The 20,803-nt window shown below is 33.3% G+C and overlaps 1 protein-coding gene across 1 annotated transcript; it reads right to left on the bottom strand.

Moving 5' to 3' along the window:
* Positions 1–1,559: 1,559 nt before the first annotated feature.
* LOC131853070 (uncharacterized) lies at positions 1,560–20,745 on the bottom strand. Its single transcript, XM_059203866.1, has 17 exons — positions 20,563–20,745; positions 17,917–17,997; positions 16,997–17,114; positions 16,550–16,626; positions 15,700–15,869; positions 14,950–15,022; positions 13,263–13,398; positions 12,561–12,664; positions 10,451–10,564; positions 9,714–9,836; positions 9,117–9,190; positions 8,021–8,224; positions 7,415–7,481; positions 6,819–6,862; positions 6,236–6,420; positions 4,862–5,081; positions 1,560–2,528 (listed from the first exon to the last, which is right to left on the bottom strand). Exons 1-17 carry the CDS (start codon positions 20,588–20,590, stop codon positions 2,403–2,405), a joined length of 1,944 nt encoding a protein of 647 aa, XP_059059849.1. The 5' UTR covers positions 20,591–20,745; the 3' UTR covers positions 1,560–2,402.
* Positions 20,746–20,803: the final 58 nt, after the last annotated feature.

Raw genomic sequence — 20,803 nt, 5'->3', positions numbered from 1 at the left:
TTCATGAGTATGTAGTATGAATATTGTTTGTGTCGGTCTGGGTGTTTTCTATGTATAATATGTATGTACTTACGAATATATATATTTATATGTATATGTGTGTGTATATGTATCTATATGTTGTCTAGTACCCATAAACACAAGCTTTAGCTAGCTTAACATGGGTTTAGATGGCGCTGTGTGAATTGTCCTAAGATTATTACTTTTATTATTAATATCAGAGGGGGTCAACTACCCTTCTCTTCTCTGCCCTGCTCCCGCGCCCCTGTGTACGCCCATGTATCCATCATTTAATATTAACATTGTTAATAATTAATTAATGTAGTTAATAAACCTACTTCGCCAATTTCACATTGATTCGTAAAATTGATCAATCAAGCAGTTCTGAAACATAATTTCGCTGTATCTCTAAAATATATACATTTTAAAGGTAGCTTTAGTGGAACGTTTCGGAAATATTACTTAATGCTTACTCTTTGTGAAATATCGTACACTAATAGATTTTGTGGTTACACTACTAACTGCACAAACTATTACAGTAGGTATAGTTATAACTTCATAATATAAATTTTATTGTTTCTAGATACATTAATGTTGTTACTGGTTTACGAATTAATTTCTAATATATAGATATACGAAATAATAATTTAGACTAAGTCACAGATAATATATCTAAAAAAAAAATTTACGTCACGAATATATGTCATTATTGAACCATATGTATACTGTGAAAACTATTTTTTTTTTATAAAATCAGGCCTACTACCTAACAATACTGCACAATTTTTTTAAATATATATGTCTCTAGTGAATACATAGCAACATAATCACTAAACTGAAAAATCATTATAAAGTAAGTATCATCATTACATATAATATAGTTTACTATCATAAGTTAAAAATAATATTTTAAATCTACATAGTTAATAATTTAATTGGCGCTATAAAATATTGACTAATTTCGTAATTGCAATAATTTTTCTATGCTCGTTTTGTTGAAAATTATATTGTAACTAATTATTCCATGTAGATTTGTAAATATTATTATATATTCTATTTTAAAAGGGGAAAATAATTGTAACATTTACGTTTTATTTGGTAGCGTTATATTATTGTTTAATTAATATTAATTTCATTTTTCATTATTAACCTAGTTTACGAGTATACTTGGCTAGTATAAGCTGTCTTATTGTTGACTTTACATGCTTTGTAAATAATAAAATTATCTGCATATGTTTATGTAATGTTAAACAAGTTAGTGGTAAATCGACAACCTGTTATTATAATATTGCACTTCATTTATTATTTTAAATATGTAATTTTTGTTAAGCTATTGATCTCCGAGCGATAAACATTTCATCTGTTATAAGTATCATTTATATAGATATATAATTCACCCAATTTTTAAGAAATCATCATTTCCATTATATTTTCTTTGTAATTTTTTAAATAATTTTATATGTTAAAGTAAATAGAAACAGTACTGATAATTGAGTACAATTATGTTTGTTTACTGTTTGTGTTTTTAATATAGTTATTTTTATATTCATTTGAAATCTTTGTTATACACTAAATACTATAAAAATATAGATATGTAATTAACCGGAAGTGGAGAAAAGTATTTAATACAGTTTTCTACACTTCCGCTTGTAAGCAGCTTAAGGTCAATTGAAAATATTTACATTTTGAAAACATTTGCATATCTGGAAAAATATTGTCCGAGCATGGAAATACAGTTTAATCCTATACCTGCACCCAAAAATCGATGACTAATTTGTTGAAAACTAATAAGTGTGAGCTATGCAGGTATTTTCTCTATTTCAATGACCTAGTCATACCTTGTAATAAGTAAAATACGCTTAATACCAAAATTCACTTTACAGGCCCATTGTAACCATAATAATGAAAGTAAGGCTTTAGGTAAATAGTTTATTATAAAATCATTCGTATATCACCAGTTTGTGTCATTATTAAAAATTTGAAATAAAATATCGGCATATTGTATTCAAACTCTTTATATTACCATCAACATTCACATTGGACAAACATTAGCAATTTATACCAATGAAGAGACGCAACGATTCTCAAAGTTAGCCAAATATTGACCCGGCAAGGGGTCTGCGGTACCTATAGACGATAATTCGTGCCGTTCCCACTAAAAGAGCGCTTTGAATTATCATAGTGATAATATCCTACTGGAAAGAAGTCCAGTATCTGGTAGACTAGTAGACTACATTTCCTTATTAAGCTAAGTCTAACAGAATAATGAAAGGCGACGATTTGTATTTAGAAGGCGTTCAAAAGCAAAGCAAACCGTGTGAACGATAATTTTGAGCGTCCAAATTCGATTTGTTGGTTTGATTTTTGAGTATTTCTTGTGACGGTAGCGTAGATCTTCGTCTCTACTGTTGCCGTTCACCTAGGTTCAGTTTGAAAGTGGAATTTCGATATCCATCCTCGGCTGTGGACGCGGATGCTCTCAGCATTGATTGGTCAAATTCTGCAGATGACCTATATTCTTGCACCACCTGTGAAAAACATAATAAATGCTACACATAATCACACTAATTTGAAAGATTCCTGGGTTTAGATTAATTCACAATCAAAATTTACGTTAATTGACAAAATGATTGCACCATAAACGTCTAGGTTTATACTAAAAATATATTCCCATTGCATTTTTAAGTCATAATAAGATACTAGGATCTCTATAAACCATCGTTTCTAGTAGGCAATTGAAATACACTATTATAAGTAATTGGACCAAACATCATTATTAAGTAAACTGTATTCTAAATAGATCTATATTTGTACCCAGTACAAAACAAAATTTGCACTTCTCTGGTAGGCATATACGAACATGTCTCATGCATTGTCATTCCATAGAACTTAGGTATTCGGTCATAGCATAGGCATTTGAATTGGGTAGTTTTCTTTACTCTTTAGCCTAAAACCTTTGTAACAACAACAGAGTATATACCTATCAAGAGCGATTCATAAAATATAATCCCACAACATAGGATCTTATAAATCATTCTGTATCTAGTAATTGAAATACTATGTTACGATAAATTAGACTCACATCAAGGGACTATATTCTAAATAGATCTGTAATGGTACGCGTAGAATGCAATAAAAAATTGCACTTCTCTGTTGAGAATATTCGAATATGTCTCATGCGTTGTCATTCCTAAGAACTGAGGCATTAGGTCTCTTGTGATAGCATAGGTAAATGCAAATGCCTTAGGTAGTTTTATTTACCCTTCAGCCTAAAACTTTTGTAACAACAAAGTATAGATATAGCTATCTAGACCGATACATAAATTACCATCCTCAGCAACATCTAAAAACCGAACTGCTCTGAATCACGTAGTATTTAATTGATATTACGATCAAGATAACATATTAGGACTAGACTCATATTATTAGGGTTAGTCTGGACGAACAGTCGGACCCGTGCCTTTTATATTACACATTTACGAACAAGGCGGAATGTAGCAAGGAATACTAAATTGTTGGCACGACTCGTCCGACTCTTATAGGAAATGTAAGAGGGCACTAACAGTTTATTTATTTCAGGCTACTAATAGCCCATATTATAAACACCTTGTAGAACAACATACATATGTAATAACTAACTGTGCCTGCGGTTTCACTCGCATTAAATTTTCATTAGAAAATATAGCCTATATGTTATTCTAGTGCATAAGCTATATTGTTGTAAAGTTTCATCAAGTTCCGTTTAGTAGTTTTTGCGTGAAGGATTAACAAACATCCTTAACATTCTTACACCCGGACGCTCCACACTGCTGCCCCGATCGCCCCTCCGATCGATCCCCTGTCCAATTGAAACGGGGAATAGATATTACGACGACCTGAGCCGAGGTTCGAACCCCTGGACTGACGGTGCCCTCAGACTAAAGTCGTATCCGTCAGATGGGAGTTGGCCTTCAGCCGCTCCATAAGTCCTTACGCAGGTTTCGAGTGCCATCTGCACTGGCCAGCTGCGGCCAACGGCATTAGAGTAGTCCGAAAACCCATACTTACAAACTTTGCGTCTATAATATTATTAAAATAATCTATACATATAAATAAAATTGGAGTGTCTGTTTGTAATATTGAAATAACCGTTTTTTAAATACGGTATATACACCAAAATAACATATTTTTCAATTTTTGTCTGTCTGTCGGTCTGTTTGTTCCGACTAATCTCTGAAATGGCTGTATCGATTTTGACGGATTTTTTTTTGGCAGGTAGCCGACGTAATAAGGAGTAACTTTGGTAACCAAAGTATTATTTTATAAAAATAAAGTTATATTCCACGCGGAAGAAGTCGCGGGAACAGTTACTATTATATAAATATAAATCAACTCTGTAGTGTAGTAACGCCACTGACGATGGCAATCGAATAATGGATATAATCTATACATCTATACATATAAAGAAAATGGAGTGTCTATTTGTAATATTGAAATAACCGTTTTTTAGTACATGCATATGAATATAAATTTGTTGTCTATCTGTCTGTTTGGTCCTAATTTCTGAAATTTGAATTTGCTAATCTCTGAAATGGCTGGACCGTTTTTGTTGGGTCTTTTTTTGGCAAGTAGCAAATTTTTGGCACTTTTATTTTAGAAAAATGAAGTATAATTTCACGCGGACGAAGTCGCGTACAGCTAGTATTTAATATACATATATCATAACAGTAAAACGCCACGGTAGCGCCGATAAAACACCCCTTCGGACAGTAATCCTCCTTCATAAAGGTGGAAATATCTAAGTAAGGCTTTACAACGTTTGTGGATTACATTATAGACAAAACCTAAAAATGATGGCAAATAACATATATAAATGACTCACTCTTCGGATATGTTCCTCGCGAGTAGCCAACTCTCGAGAGAGTTCTTCCTTGCGTTGCTCCAACCCCGGTTCGCAATTTCCTTCTTTTATGCACTTTTCTATACGTTCATACTCTTGATACAGAGCGGCGTACTCCGCGAGACTCTGTTTGGCCTCTTGACTGCCGCTACGGCCTTTCGATGTCGCTCCGTCGAGATCTTCCCGATTTATAGTGAGACTGCTTAAAACATAAATGTAAATATTGATCATCAATAGAATTAATGATTAAACTTTATTTTGACAACCTCGGCTGTCTAGCGGTATAGCATACCGTTTTACGTCCGATGGTCGCGGGTTCGATTCCTCGTACAGCACAAACATTTGTATTCATGAATATAATTGTATCGGTCTGGGTGTTTTCTATGTACAATATGTAGCTATTTACGTAAAAAATATATACATCTATGTATTTATATCATTTGTTTAGTGCCTATAACACAAACTGTAACTAACTTAACTTGGGTCTAGAGGACGCTGTGTGAATTATCCTGAGATTGTAATTATATTATTATTTATATAAAACTTTAATGCACAAATACACATATATACATAGATATATATGGTGGACTAACACCATTAGGTATTTTCTTCCAGTCAAACACTGGGCAAACAGACATTCATGTGAGCAGTGCATTTAAACTTTAGTCTGTTAAACAAATAACAATATTTCATATATATAAAATTCTCGTGTCACAGATTTTGTATTTATACTCCTCCGAAACGTCTTGACTGATTTTGATGATATTTTATATGTACATTCAGTAGGTCTAAGAATAGGTTTATAACTAATGTTTATACCATAAGTGTTAAGGGGGGCTCATTCCAATTTTTTTTATTTTTATTTTTTATTATGTGGCATTAAAAATATATATAACCTTAAATTTTTACCCTTCTACCACCAAGTTATTTATAATAGCGATTTAATTTATGTATATGGCAAAACGTTTGCCGGGACAGCTAGTAAACAATATAAAAAATTAAGTAAATTATACACGATTAGTGTTGCCAGGTCCGATTTGTTTTAAATCGGTACATGAGGTCAAAAAATCGGGATTTAGGGTTGTAGATCGGGACAGTAAACAAAAGCAAGGCGTTAATATGTCTGGGTTTAATTCATTGCGTTTCAAACTACTTGTGCAAGTATAGTATTATATTAATTACCTAAATTAAATATGTATTTAATCCTACATAACAAGTAATCAGTCTTGTCTAACCTAGTCTTAATCAGACATTTAGCGTCCCGATCAGGTAGAAATCGGGACGCGTCCCCAGACCCCTGAAAATCGGGACGTCCAGCGCAAATCGGGACACTAGACAACACTACACACGACTCACTTGTACATGGAAGTGTAGAAGTAGTGCGGCCGGGATATCGCGCGCAGGAACCTAGGTACCATCCCGTCGCCCTCGCGGTACAGCGTAAGTAGCCGGTTGTACGATATGTACTTGTATGACGGCAATCGGAGCAAACGTCCACCAAGCTTGATGGCATTCATCTCCCGATTGTCCAGAGACGGTTGCTGAGAGTAATAATAAATGAGTAAGATTGCTTAAAGACGTTTATTTTGTACTAGCTACTCGCCCCGACTTCGCACGGGTGTACATATATATTATATATATAAACTTTCCTCTTGCATCACTCTATCTATTAAAAATAACCGCTTCAAAATCCGTTGCGTAGTTTTAAAGATTTAAACATATATAGGGACAGACAACGACAGCGACTTTGTTTTGTACTATGTAGTGATGATGATACTCGTAACAGAGCGCAGTGACACATGTGATTCAATTCAATTCATATAAAAATACGAAATAACAAAACACATATACAAAACGCATATACAAAACTGCCAGTCATTCTCATTGTAGGTCTAATACTGAGAAGTCAAAAAATAAAAAGTCAAAATAAGAAACCAACCAATGTTGCACTCTTCGTACCATGCGTGGGAACATGACCCAGTCCTGAAAGTCGGAATATGGTTGTTTTAAATTTGTTATATTAATTATTATATCACAGAGTATTTTTAAAATTCGAAATCAAATTACATATAAGGTGGAACCTTAAGGAACGGGCGCAAATGTTTCACATAACACAGAAAATAATATTTCAGAAAATTCAAAATTCAAAAATCATTTATTCATGTAGGACATATTAGCCGCTTATGAACGTAATTTTTTATATTATATTTTTACCCTACCGTCCATCAGCAATTGAATAACTTTTTAGAGACTCTTATGATACGTCAACTTTACCGTCAGTTCGGAATGCTTTCGAGATGAGAAGAGCTGACAAGAAACTCAGCTCGTATTCTTTTTAAATAAATAATGTTGTACATGTTTACAATAATAAAGATTCACTTTTAAATTCAAATTTTTGTTATTTACTAGGCATAAACAGTACATATTGTACGAGATTTTGGTAGTCGATGGCACTTTTCTATTTATTTATCAATTATCAAATATTAACATATTTACAACAAGTTTTTAATGATAGTAATATAAAACTATATTTACCCATGTGGTGAGCTATCGTCAATGGTATACCAGACAAGGGTTGCTGTATTTTTAGACCGTTTAAGACCTGCCAAAAAGGAATTTAATTAATAGAAAGTTGTCCAGAAATCTTATTCAAATTGTAAAAGCGTAAGTTGACGGATGGATGGATGTTTGTTACTCTTATGTGTAAATTGATGAAATTTTACAGTAATATAGCTTATACATCATAATAACACATAGGTTATAAATTTCGTGCTGGTGGAATCGCGGGCACGGCTAGTGTATCAATAATAATAATAATCGAGAGAGAGTATTTTTTATAATATATTCTCCCTACTATCCAGTTCACTATACAGAAGATTTAATTAAGAAGAACTGGCAAGAAACTAAACTGTATTTTTTTAAGCTAGTTTATTTAAATTGTATACTTAAGTCTAATATTAAATGAAAGTCCTGTGGATAAACAACTATTGCCATGCGCATTTGTCATTTATATTTCATGTAATATAACAATAATAATCTCAGGACAATTCACACAGCGCCATCTAGACCCATGTTAAGCTGGCTAAAGCTTGTGTTATGGGTACTATATAACGATACAAATAAATAGATAAAAATAATCACCTGTTGTATATTGACACCAATGTTGTGTGAGGGCGCTGTACTCTTACTCACAACGAACGGTATATTGGTGTGATTCGAGTTCCCGTAGTAGTATCTCATACCGGCCTGTTTCATTTGCGAGGCGACAGTCGGCAACTCGTATCGCCGGCTTCGGTACTTTACTACTTTCGGTACTTTACACTTGGGATGTCGGTAGTCTTGTGTCTGAACATGACATATTAACGAAACATCATTACAATACTTTCACTGACCAACCAAGACTGTTACCACAGATGGAGTTTTCAGAGACGTTGACAGTGTTACGGTGAACGTAACAATTTGACATGCCCCTACGTTCGATTCCCCGTCCAATTCAAACGTGGATCTATTAGGCACATTGATTTTATAATAAAAAGTATAATTCATCACATTTAAAAATTGTGTTCTTGTTGCTACGTAAGTTAGTAATGTGTAACATGCAACTGTGATGAAAACTAGATTAAATTATATTTTCATAGCAGCAAATATATACTGCAGTACGAGTATCGAGGTTCGAAGCCCTAGAGTTGCCCTGAGACAGTCCATAAATAAAAAAAGATCGGTTTAAAATGTAGGTACTACCGTTTTATTATTTTATAACAATATATTAATGGGAGAAAGTAGAAAAGTAGATTCAATTATAAAAATGCTTGACGGGCCGCACTGATGATGCGGTGTTTAATGGGCCGCAAGTGTCCCGCGGGCCGCGTGTTACTCATCCCTCTTTTATGAATGGACCAATTACGACAATGGATGGATGAATATTTGCTATTTTTGACGAGGAATTGCTGGATTCTAATAAAATTTGTTACACTCATACCTAGTCGTATAACAAATTAATAGAAAATTTTGTCACCAGTAATAGTCAAGTATATATTTCTTATTATTATTTTTAATCTATATAGTTAATCTACATCAATATAGTTGAACGCTCTGTTTGGACTGCTGGCTACAACATGTGTTTTTTAATATATATCTTGCACAGTACGTTCGGTAATATAGTCCGGACCGTGTAATTCCAATAGATATTAATTAATAAAATCTTATTAAATTACAGTTAAGTGTTACAAAACATCACCTTTTTCGTCGGTGCTGAAATCACATCTCCCAAAGGACCAGTAGACTGATCTTCGTAAGATTGAAGTTCCCGCGCTAAAACACAGTAATAATAAGGTCGAAGTAATTGCTCCGTACCTAAGATTTATTATTAAAATGCTAATTAATATTTATTATAAATGCGAATATATATTGGATTAAGTATAGATAAATATGACATTCAAAATTTATAACTATTTTACCCTTAATAAGTAAGGGATGAAAGTTTGAATCGAAAATCGTCATTTATACAGCTAGGACAATAAAATATTTTTCTTTAGCTTTTTTGGGTTAGATTATTGAATATTATTACATTATTTGGTCAAGGTCACTATAAGACGAAGATGAGGGGGGAAAGGACAATATTAGTAATGTAGATTGATTATCTTATTGCTAGCAATGTCAGGTTGACCTCCACGCGGTTCCCCCGGGCTACTGACCTGACATGTTCATCTTATCATCCTCCACAGGTGCTCCGCCATCGTAAACCCAGCGCCATTCCATTATCGATGGGGAAAATAAGAGGATGAAGTCACGGGCACAGCTAGTATTTTATAATTTGAGCAATTAAAAATATCACCTCGTCTGTTCTTCTTGACAGTAGGTGCGGATTCTAGCCGAACGTCTAAAGTTGGATTCGTTTGATTACCGGCTTTGTTAAATAATTCTACCACAGGCCTCTCTTCTAGCACAGGTGTTGGAGCTGTAAAAGAAATTAACATATGGACTTACTTTTTTATAAATACAAGTAGCACAGTAGTAGTAATTCATAGATTTTTGTCGTATACTAGACCTATTATTTTCACTACATAATATTAAATTATTTACGATACGATTACGATTACAAACCAACAACTAATAAATTAAATCTGTTCTTGTTATAATATAAATAAATAAAAAGATGTACTGTCAAATGCGCCCATATAGCACAAATATCTTTATACTTTCACGTTACTTCGTCAGTAAAAGAATTAAATACATATTCCATATTTTAAGTTATGGGCCCACAAAAAAAAATTGCTGGATAAACTTTAAAAGTAAATTTTAACATGTTGTATACTATATAAGATAACGAGCTGTGCCCGCAGTTTAATCCGCGTTAAATTTCAATATATACATTTGAATAAAATATATATATATTTATATATATATATATATATATGTGTTATAGTTATTTTACAGTATATTCCTATACTGTAAAGTTTCATTAAAATCCGTTCAGTAGTTTTTGCGTGAAAGAGTAACAAACATCCAAACTCACAAACTTTTGAATTTATAATATTATTAAGATAATCAAAGAATTGGTTGGTTATATACCATTATTTTCTATTGAACAATTCTGTTTTTGTCTACGGCGTGGAACAGGCGAAGACGCTTTCCTCCAAGCTTCTCGGGAGTAGTCAGTTTCCTTCTCATTTCCCCGTTTAGTGCCTGCTTATAATTACAAATACAATAATAAATAAATATCATAATCCATATAATAATATAATACAATCATAATCATCCGACATCCGATATGAAAACATATAAAAAAGTACTAACAATGGCCATTACATAGTACTTGCGTAATAAAAATAATTTATTTGATCAAAACACAGTACAAAAGATGATAATGAAAGCATATATATGTAGGTATTATGTGTTTTGCCATAGCAATGGCATGCAAACTATTACTGTTAAAAATGTATATATAAATAATCTATACAGAGAGAAAGTAATAATAATAGTAAAATAGGATCTCTTCAGTCGACAATTACATGTTGTCAAAAAAATCCTACAAATTACATATAAAAATAATAATAATTTCAGGACAATTCACACAGCGCCATCTAGACCCAAGTTAAGCTAGCTAAAGCTTGTGTTATGAATACTAGATAACTGATACATATACATAGTTTTTTTTTCGTAAATATATACATATTATACATAGAAAACACCCAGACCGATACAAACAATCATACTCATGAATACAAATGTTTGTGCCGTGCGAGGAATCAGGAATCGAACCCGCGACCATCGGTCGTAAAGCGGCTAGACCGCTAGACCATCGAGGTCGTCAATATATATCCTATAAAATTCATTATTTTTTAATTATTCATGTTTTTTTGTAATTTATCAAGAATAAACTATCTGTTTTAAATTTGACGTGGTCATTATTTAAACGTAAATTTAGTAAAATCACAGGACCATAAAACTATCGGGAACTGAGTAAAAAAAACGTGGAAAGATCCAGTAGATTTTTTTTTATTTGATTTAGGTAATCAACGGCTAATACAATTTATAGACAATATATAGTATTACATAGTTAGTAAAGCCAATAACAGATACCTCATGAATTTATCTTTAATATTAAACTTACACCTAATTAAACTGCTTATTTAAAAACGATACAGTTAAACATTTAAACAGGTCAGAGCCAAAGATAAAGAACAGGATAGGGTGAATACAATTAGTAAATTACGTTACAATATAATACACAAATTATTGTTATTTTTATATATATTTAATATTTATTTTTACAATTATACGTATATATATTTTTTTTTGGTGGATGACAATGGAATGGTGCACCCGCCTGCGCTAACGGTTTACGCTGACGGGGCACCAGTGGAGGATGATAGGATGAACATGAGGTCAGGTCAGTTTGCCCATCGTAACAAATTCACCAGGAATTCATCACGATGGTTTCCAGGGGGAACCGCGTGGAGGTCAACCTGACATGGTACACTGCTAGGAATGAGGTCATCCACTCCATCATTACTACACATTTACTTCAATCACCTTTCCTACATATATATTTAGAATTCATTAATTAGAAACACTTATTACTAGGTCGCCGATTAGTACCATACCAATGCTGATTAAAACGACCTCTTCGAGGTTATCGCAGATTGATTGAACACAGATCAATCAACTATCAATTGAGAATCAATTGTCAGTAGTGCTAGAATCCTAATATCAATTATTGACCACTTTGTTTCATTACGGTTACTGTAGGTTCAAAGTGAGGTACACGAGGTAGTTATGATTATTAATTATTAATAATTATACGTGTAAATAATGATTTTAAACAGATTTCAAAATTTATTTGCTAAACTTTGTGTATTATATACACCTATATAGGAACACAATGTAAATATATTGGCTTTTAAAAGAAAAATCCGTTGAGTTTCTTGCCAGTTCTTTTAAATTGAATCTGTGTACTAAAAACTATTAATACAAAATATTTGATGTTAGAATAAATTTTGATTTGATTTGATTTATTATAAATAAAAATAAAATTACGACTAAAACATTTTCTAGAACTAGTACATGTTAATACATGTACAAGTTCTTAAAATGTTTTTTACAAACTGTATTTCTAAAAACTGTATTTTACAAATAATAAGCATTCTAAGATTGAACATGAAAAGGAGTTTGTGATTACCGTCTTTTGTTGCTCGAAGTACTTGTCTCCGATGAGCAATGTTTGCTGATTTAACTTGTTTACGCTGAGTATCAATCGGTTTCTTATCAAAATCAAACGAATTGCTGAAAACATACCTTTAATAGTCAGAGCCGTCTTTCATCTATTAGAGCACATTAAGATAATGACCTATGACCATAGTAATAAAGCACTATTTTGTTAGAATAGACAGTAATTTTTTAACATGACCCTTTAGAGATGTATAATGTATATGGGGATGCCATGCCTTCAAAACGAACCAGGCAAAAATAATTTTAAAAAGTCGTTATGTGATGAGGGATTAAAGTACTTGCTAGACATTTATAAAAAAAAATAACAAAAACAAACAAATGGACCATAGCCATTAGGCATTTGTTAAGATTGATTTTCAGGCGAGAGTAGAGTAGCTATTGGTAACCGTTTAGTAATGGAGTAGGGACTAGACTAGACTAGGGGCCCCAATCCATCACGGGGCCCTGGGCACGTGCCCAGTGTGCCCAGTGGGGAAGAGGGACCTGTTAATAGCATGGTTCTATTATCGAATATCATGAAATAAATTCATATTAATAATTGGTAAATGGTCTACATACAGCGACATCTAGTGGATCGGAGGGGAGTAAAGAAATTTCCGATCTAAGGCTTCATTTATCCAAATTTACATGTTATTAATACTTAATTACTTACAATTCATCGTTCTGATGATCAAATATGTCATTATCCGAATAGTCAGCGACGTCATCGTCCCCGCAGGCCACTTCAAGAGGTACGTCGTAGCTAATTTGCACGCCCTGACCGCAAGTGCTTTTTCGGACATTCCTATCTGAAATTAAGCCAATAGATCACAGCAATACGTATCATATATTATACTATATTATACGTTGCTCTGACCTGTAAGAACCAAAACAAATTAAAAAAAATATCTAAGTAATAATAATAATAATAATCTCAGAACAATGCACACAGCACCATCTAGACCCAAGTTAAGTTAGATACAGCTTGTGTTATGGGTACTAGATAACTGATACAGATACATAGATATTTTTTTTTGTAAATAAATACATATTATACATAGAAAACACCCAGACCGATACAAACAATCATACTCATGAATACAAATGTTTGTGCCAGGCGAGGAATCGAACCCACGACCATCGGTCGTAAAGCGGTATGCTAGACCGCTAGACCACCGAGGTCGTCAAAAAGTACTAACGATACTTAAATTCGTAAGAGAGTCATACTCGACAGTCGGCACAAAAAAAAACATACAGATGACAGGGTCCCGATCCCGATCATTCTGGCGTTATCGAACCACTTACCAAGAGGCGCGACTTCGCTTCGCTTTATGTGTTCTACCCAGCGACGGCTTTGAAAAGGCCTTGAAAAGCCCGTAGCCCCAGAATGGGTCTGGGGCTACGGGCTTTTCAAGGCCTTACGTGAATAGTATGTGATGCGATTATGTGAAAATTTTCCACAGATTCAAGAACAATATAGGCGTATTTTTTTTATATACATATATTTGTATATTTTAGTGTTGATAATTTAGTTCATATGCTATTAAATGTCTAAATTGAGAGGTTTTTGCAACTCGCCACTGGCCAAATTCCCACTGATTGGTTATTGAAAATTTGCTTGTTGTTACGCGAGACAGGGCAATTGCCTGGGGCCTCGCTCTTGCAGGGAGAGCAAGGCGATTGCTCTGTTCATCACCCCCTAACCCGCCACTAGTTCTACCTAATATGCAACTGGACTGTGTTCTGAGAAATTCTTCGACATGATGCTTACGAATTCATTCCCACTTCATTATCAATTCATTACCAATAATACACAAAATGTCACTAAAATTGGAATAAACTAGTTACGAACAAACATTGCACTTACGCGTCAGTTGCAAATAAGCAGTGTTAGAAATATAGCCTAAAACAAACACATGGTATTTTAAGGTTCTGTGAACACGAATCGGGATATGAACTCTTATCATGTAAATATATATAGATAACTCAAAGGTGACCGACTGACATAGTGATCTATCAACGCACAGCCCAAACCACTGGACGGATAGGGCTGAAATTTGGCATGCAAGTATATTTTATGACGTAGACATCCGCTAAGAAAGGACTTTGATTAATTCTACTCCTAAGGGGATAAAATAGTGGATGAAAGTTTGTATGAAACTTTGTCAATTTTAAACCGATCGGGTTGAGACTTTGCATGTATAAAGCTACTAAGACGTAGGCATCCCCTAAGAAAGTATTTTTATAAATCCACCCCTAAGGGGATAAATTAACGCGAGCGAAGCCGCGGGCAAAAGCTAGTTTAAGATAAAATACCTAATATTCTAATCTAATAACATTAACTAGTACAGAAGACTTACAGTCGCCATCAGGGCGGGTACAGCGCGGCCGCGGTAATCCAGCTGATTTCTGATCTGTTACACATTGTTTTATCTGTGAAAGAGATACGCATGAGAGATTGAGTTATTAAAACCAAATAGTATTTTTTTAAAAGTAAAGATTAAGTAGATGTATCATAGTTTATAATAACAATATATAATAACCCCTAACCAATTAACACAACGCCATCTAGTCCCACGGTAAGCAGAGCTTGTTATAACACAAGCGTGTGTATTATTGGTAATGGGGTAGTAGACAACTGGTACAAATACTTAGATATTTTTTGCAAATACATAATATACATAGAAAATACTCAGACCGATTTACGTCAGATGGTAATGTATCTATGTATTTGTATCAGTTATCTAGTACCCATAACACAAGCTTTAGTTAGCTTGAGTTGGGTTTAGATGGCGCTGTGTGAATTGTTGTGAATTATCATAATCATCGTTACATAGTATAAAACAAACTCGCTGTCGCTGTCTGTCCCTATGTATGCTTAAATTTTTAAAACTACAGAACGGATTTTGAAGCTGTTTGTTTAATATATATAGTGCTTCAAGAGGAAGGTTTATATATAATACATGTACAGTTGTACACCCGTACTAAGCCAGGGCGAGTAGCGAGTCAATCTATATATGTCTTATGTATGCATCATAAGACATGCAATTTATATATTCTTTCCCACTGGGTAACCGGGGCGAGTAGCTGGATATTAATAATACATTTACCATAGTATGTTCCTGTCGAGGAGTGTAAGGCCTGTGGTGGCCGTGTATCTGGCCAATCATACGGTGCTGTTCCACAGTGGCGGGGTCCAGATACCCTCGGGTCGGATTCTGTGGGATCTCCAGCCGTCTGAACCTCTCCGATTGCTGGGACACCTCTGTAACCATCAAGACTGCCGCCATTGTCCTAAACTAATTCAGATTATATACCGCAAGTGATGTATGCATGTAATTTTTACAGAATATTGGAGGGAACTGGCTTTCGAGACACAGGTTCACCTACATCGAAAGCCAGGGCTAACTGTATTTGATTGTACTGTACATTTATGAATAAAGTTTATTATTATTATTAATTTTTTTAAGTAATTTTTTATGTTAGTATAGGACAGTTTTGACCTTACTTGCTATTGTTGTCGATGATATTTTATTGTATTATTTTACTAATAAAGGCTATAACCGAATAGCAGAGAGGGTGGACTCACTGCCCCTTCTGAGATATAGACCCTTTTGTCTCGATTATTACTATTACATTTTATTATAAACAGCAATTGTAATAGTTTAATATTTGAGACAAATATAATATTATTATGTACATTTCACTAGTCGAGCTCGATACGTTGTTTTGCCATATAAATTAAAATAACTGTTAAAAAATAGGAGTTGAAGGTAGAAGGGAAAAATTTAGAGTGTAGATGTGATAACAAACGGGTATTTGGCTATGTTTGTATCACTAGATTAAAAAAATTCATAAATAAGATAATTGCTCAAAGATCTCCCTACATATTGTATAGTCTACCTCCAACCCATATGGGAATGAAATCAAATTAAAAAAGTAGGTACTATACCTACTTACTTTTTTTAGGTTGTGTTCGAATGTTTGTGACAGGAGTTGTTTCTACATAAACTGGTGCATCAATCAATCGCGTCGTGCTAAAACAGTAAGAATTCTTAGGACAATTCACACAGCGCCATCTAGACCGAAGTTAAGCTAGCTACAGCTTGTGTTATGGGTACTAGATAAATGATACAAATAAATAGATATTCTTTTTTTCATAAATACATACATATTATACACAGAAAACAACGAGGCCAATACAAACAATCATACTAATGAATACAAATGTATGTGCCGTGCGAGGAATCAAACCCGAGACCATGAAGTAGTAAGGCGTTTTTTTAAAACGTGTATATAATATACACGCGCTTTTTACGTATGTACGTATGTATATATATATACATATATTCTCAAATCAGCACATGATCAATTCAAAATCCACTAGTTCAATTAAATTAAAAGTACCTTCGTTTCTTTTGTTTCCTTTTCCTTTTTAACAATTTTACTAAATCGATTTTTTCCTGCAAATCGTCGCATCGCGCCTCGGCTACAGCGAACTGGTCATCAACTTCTGGTATCGAAACTATAAGAAAATATAATTCTTTTCATGAACTTCATTTATCACTATCTACTCGGCACGGCTTAAATGTACGGCGGGTGTAAATGTACTATACATATAAACCTTCCTCTTGAATCACTCTATCTATTAAAAAAACCGCTTCAAAATCCGTTGCGTAGTTTTAAAAATTTAAGTATAGATAGGGACAGACAGCGACAGCGACTTTATTTTATACTATGTAATAATGATGATTTATCTTGATTATAATATATATATTCGTTGATATTTCTTTTAATACCTTTATATTTTATACTTATTTTATTTATTAGCATACAAAACAGATTACAGTCAATACAATAATATAATTAGGAGTGTGTAGTTCGGTACAAAACTGGATTGTAATCCAACACTATATATGCGTAAAAGCTAAATTATATACACGCTATTTTGGAAGTGATTCTTATAAGTCAATATCGCAAAACTAGTCACTATTAGGAATAAGTATAAAAATCAATTTATACTTATAAAATTGAATAGTATACAATTAAGGGGGATTGTTAGTAATGGGAACTAGTAATCCCCATTGCTAGCTATGTACCATGTTAGTTCCACGCGGTTCCTCCAGGAAACCATCGTGATTCATTTCTTGTGAATTAGTCACGATGGGCTAACTGACCTGACCTCATATTCAACTTATCATCCTTCACTAGTGCCCCGCCAGCATAAGCTATTGCACGGCGGGTGCACCATTTCATTATAATCCATAAAAAAAATAGTATATAATTTTAGACAAGGCGGTGTAAGTGAAAATTTAAATGAAATTAACCCCTGATATCTAGTTTTCTTTCAGAACGGGTTCCGTCCAACACAACTCCAGAGAGACTGCTCGAGCTTCTGTGATGCTTATCTGTAAGAGCATAGAATAATAAAACTGAAACTAATAGAATTTCTTACATGTATATAAAATTCTCGTGTTACAATGTCAGTTACCATTCTCCTCTTAAAGGGTAATACCGATTTTTATGAAATTTTATATGCATATTCAGTAGGACTGAGAATCGGTTACTATCTATTTTTCATACCCCTAAGTGATAAAGGATATCCACCCCTAAATATATATGGTTATTTTTTCGACGTAATATTTTATTTTCATTTTATTATTATTTAGGATTGAAAAATACATACAACCCTAAATTTTCACCCTTCTAGCATCAACCCCTATTTTTTAATAGCGATTTTAATTTATATGGCAAAACAAATGTTGTTTTTGCCAGGACAGCTAGTATATCTGTATAAATATAATATCATAATTGCAGAAGTAATTTCACTTTTATGAGCCTGATTTTATGACTGATTTCTGTTCACTACCCAGAGTCTACAATAAATATAGATAATAAATATAGATATATTATGTAGCGACACCTCTTCACATAATCACAGTGGTAGAAATTGCTAATAGCTTTTTATATACACAGTTTCATAATTTTGACGAAAAATATAGTTCGATTTTTTACAAATACATATTCACCACAAACATAGCAAAAACAATAGAGATTAATTAACAACATCTTGTTAACGAAAATCATCGAAAACAACAAAATATATTTCAGTGTCCAATAACATGAACATAGTAAAAGTAAAAGGGAGTTAGCTAACTCAAAAACAAAAGCTGTGAGAGAAAAATTGTTGCTAAGAATATGCGTTACTTCGAGGTAGAAGAAATCAAAATCATACACGCACACACACACACACACACACATTGGCTAAATTGTATAAAATATTAATTAAGTTTATGTCTATATGTACATTAAAACTGTAATCCTTGTTTTGGGAAAGAACTGACTACGAACATGACTCCTGATATGCAGCTCACTCTAGTTTGGGAGTCAGGCTTCGTCAAACTGTACACTGATGATAGTTTAAATAAATAAATAAAAAATATATATTATTTTTGTTGACCAGTTTTATCTATCACATGATATTTTTTTTTATTTATTCATATATTTCGGATATATATCCATATTATGTTAGTAACCAACTTATATAAAATATGTTAACAAATTACAATTTTATTCATTTAAGTTATATATTTATATCTATTTCCACGTCCAGAAGCACTGGGTCCGCAGCAGTGCAGCGATGTCCAGTGTCTCTGGAGCGGACAATTCGACATATCGGATATGGTGTTTAGGAGGCTGTTTGCGCTCCCCCGAATTCTACACATCAGTTATGCAGTTCTATTTCGCATTATGGCATCAAAACCATCTATCCGTGCTGCTGCAAACATCTCTGATGCGCTACAGAACCGAGGGAGCCCAAACAACATCCTAAACCCATTATTACATTGTACACGAAGAGCGTTATATGCCCTCTGCCTATACCTAAACCATAGGCTGCTCGTGTAAAACGACTGACATGCATAACATAACATATATAGAATAGGTTGATGTAGTGCAAGACGTAATATTGCATTGACCCGATATAAATTGGATAAAGACTATGCAATGATGACAGTCAAGTACGTACATCCCGATTAAAGCTAGCGATGGATTCATCCGCTCCAGAGATACCGACGCTACGGTTAAATCTTATTATTATTATTACTAGCTGTTCCCGCGACTGGGTCCGCTTGGAATTTAACTTCATTTTTCTAAAATAAAAGTAGCCTAAGTATACCGAATTACATCAGCTACCTGCCAAAACAAAAATCAGAGATTAGCCGTAACAAACGCACAAACAAAAATTGTAAAAATGTTATTTTGGGTGTATGTACCGTATTTATATTGGTATGCATGTAGTAAAAGACGGTTATTTCAATATTACAAACAGACACTCCAATTTTATTTATATGTATAAACACGAAAGTTTGTGAGTATGGATGGATGTTTGTTACTCTTTCACGCAAAAACTACTGAACGGATTTTGACGAAACTTTACAGTATTATATATAGGCTATAAATTCATGCGAGTGAAATCGCGGGCATAGCTAGTCAATAATGTTATTATTAGACTAACTGCAGACTCCAAGTAATAAAAGCTTTAATATTATCTGTATACCATATCTATATTTGAGGTTAATGCAATACGAAATTCCGCCATTTTGATGATTGGAAAATTATTAGATTTCATCCTTACCTAAATATCATGTGATAATACTTATCTTTAAATTTATCGCACGAAACTAGATAGGTATATATGTAGATTAGCAAAATTTACAGGTAAATCTTATTATTATTAATATTATATACGCAAAACATTATGAGTAGGTACCTATGGATGGATGTTTGTATGTGAATGAACGAAGTTTGTTGAAACGTTACAGTATATAACCTATAAGTTATATATATAATATATATAACTTATAGATTATTATATTATTATCAGAATAACATGTAGGCTTTAAAATTCCCGCGGGTGAAACCGCAGGCATAGCTAGTATGCTTATAATAACATACCGTTAAAGTGTCAGTACCTTTAGTTAACTTTAAGCTGTCGCCCATTTCAACTTAGAATTTGCATATCACACGACTTGGCAGATCGTGTTAATTTTAAAATAAATCTAACACTGATTAATAAATATAAAAAGGGTGTTATGATAGTAAAGCCACTAGAAAATCATTACGTCAAAGTTGTCAAAATAATACCAAGTGCGACAAAATAGCATCGGCTTTTCATCTATGAATCTATAAGCTATGAGTATTATTTTTAACATC

This window comes from Achroia grisella, unplaced genomic scaffold (assembly GCF_030625045.1).
Source record: "Achroia grisella isolate CSIRO2021 unplaced genomic scaffold, CSIRO_AGI_Agris_v1 utg874, whole genome shotgun sequence".
Taxonomy (NCBI): Eukaryota; Metazoa; Arthropoda; class Insecta; order Lepidoptera; family Pyralidae; genus Achroia; species Achroia grisella.
The sequence above is the reverse complement of the archived record's forward strand: the minus strand, read 5'-3'. Positions and strand labels throughout refer to the sequence as shown.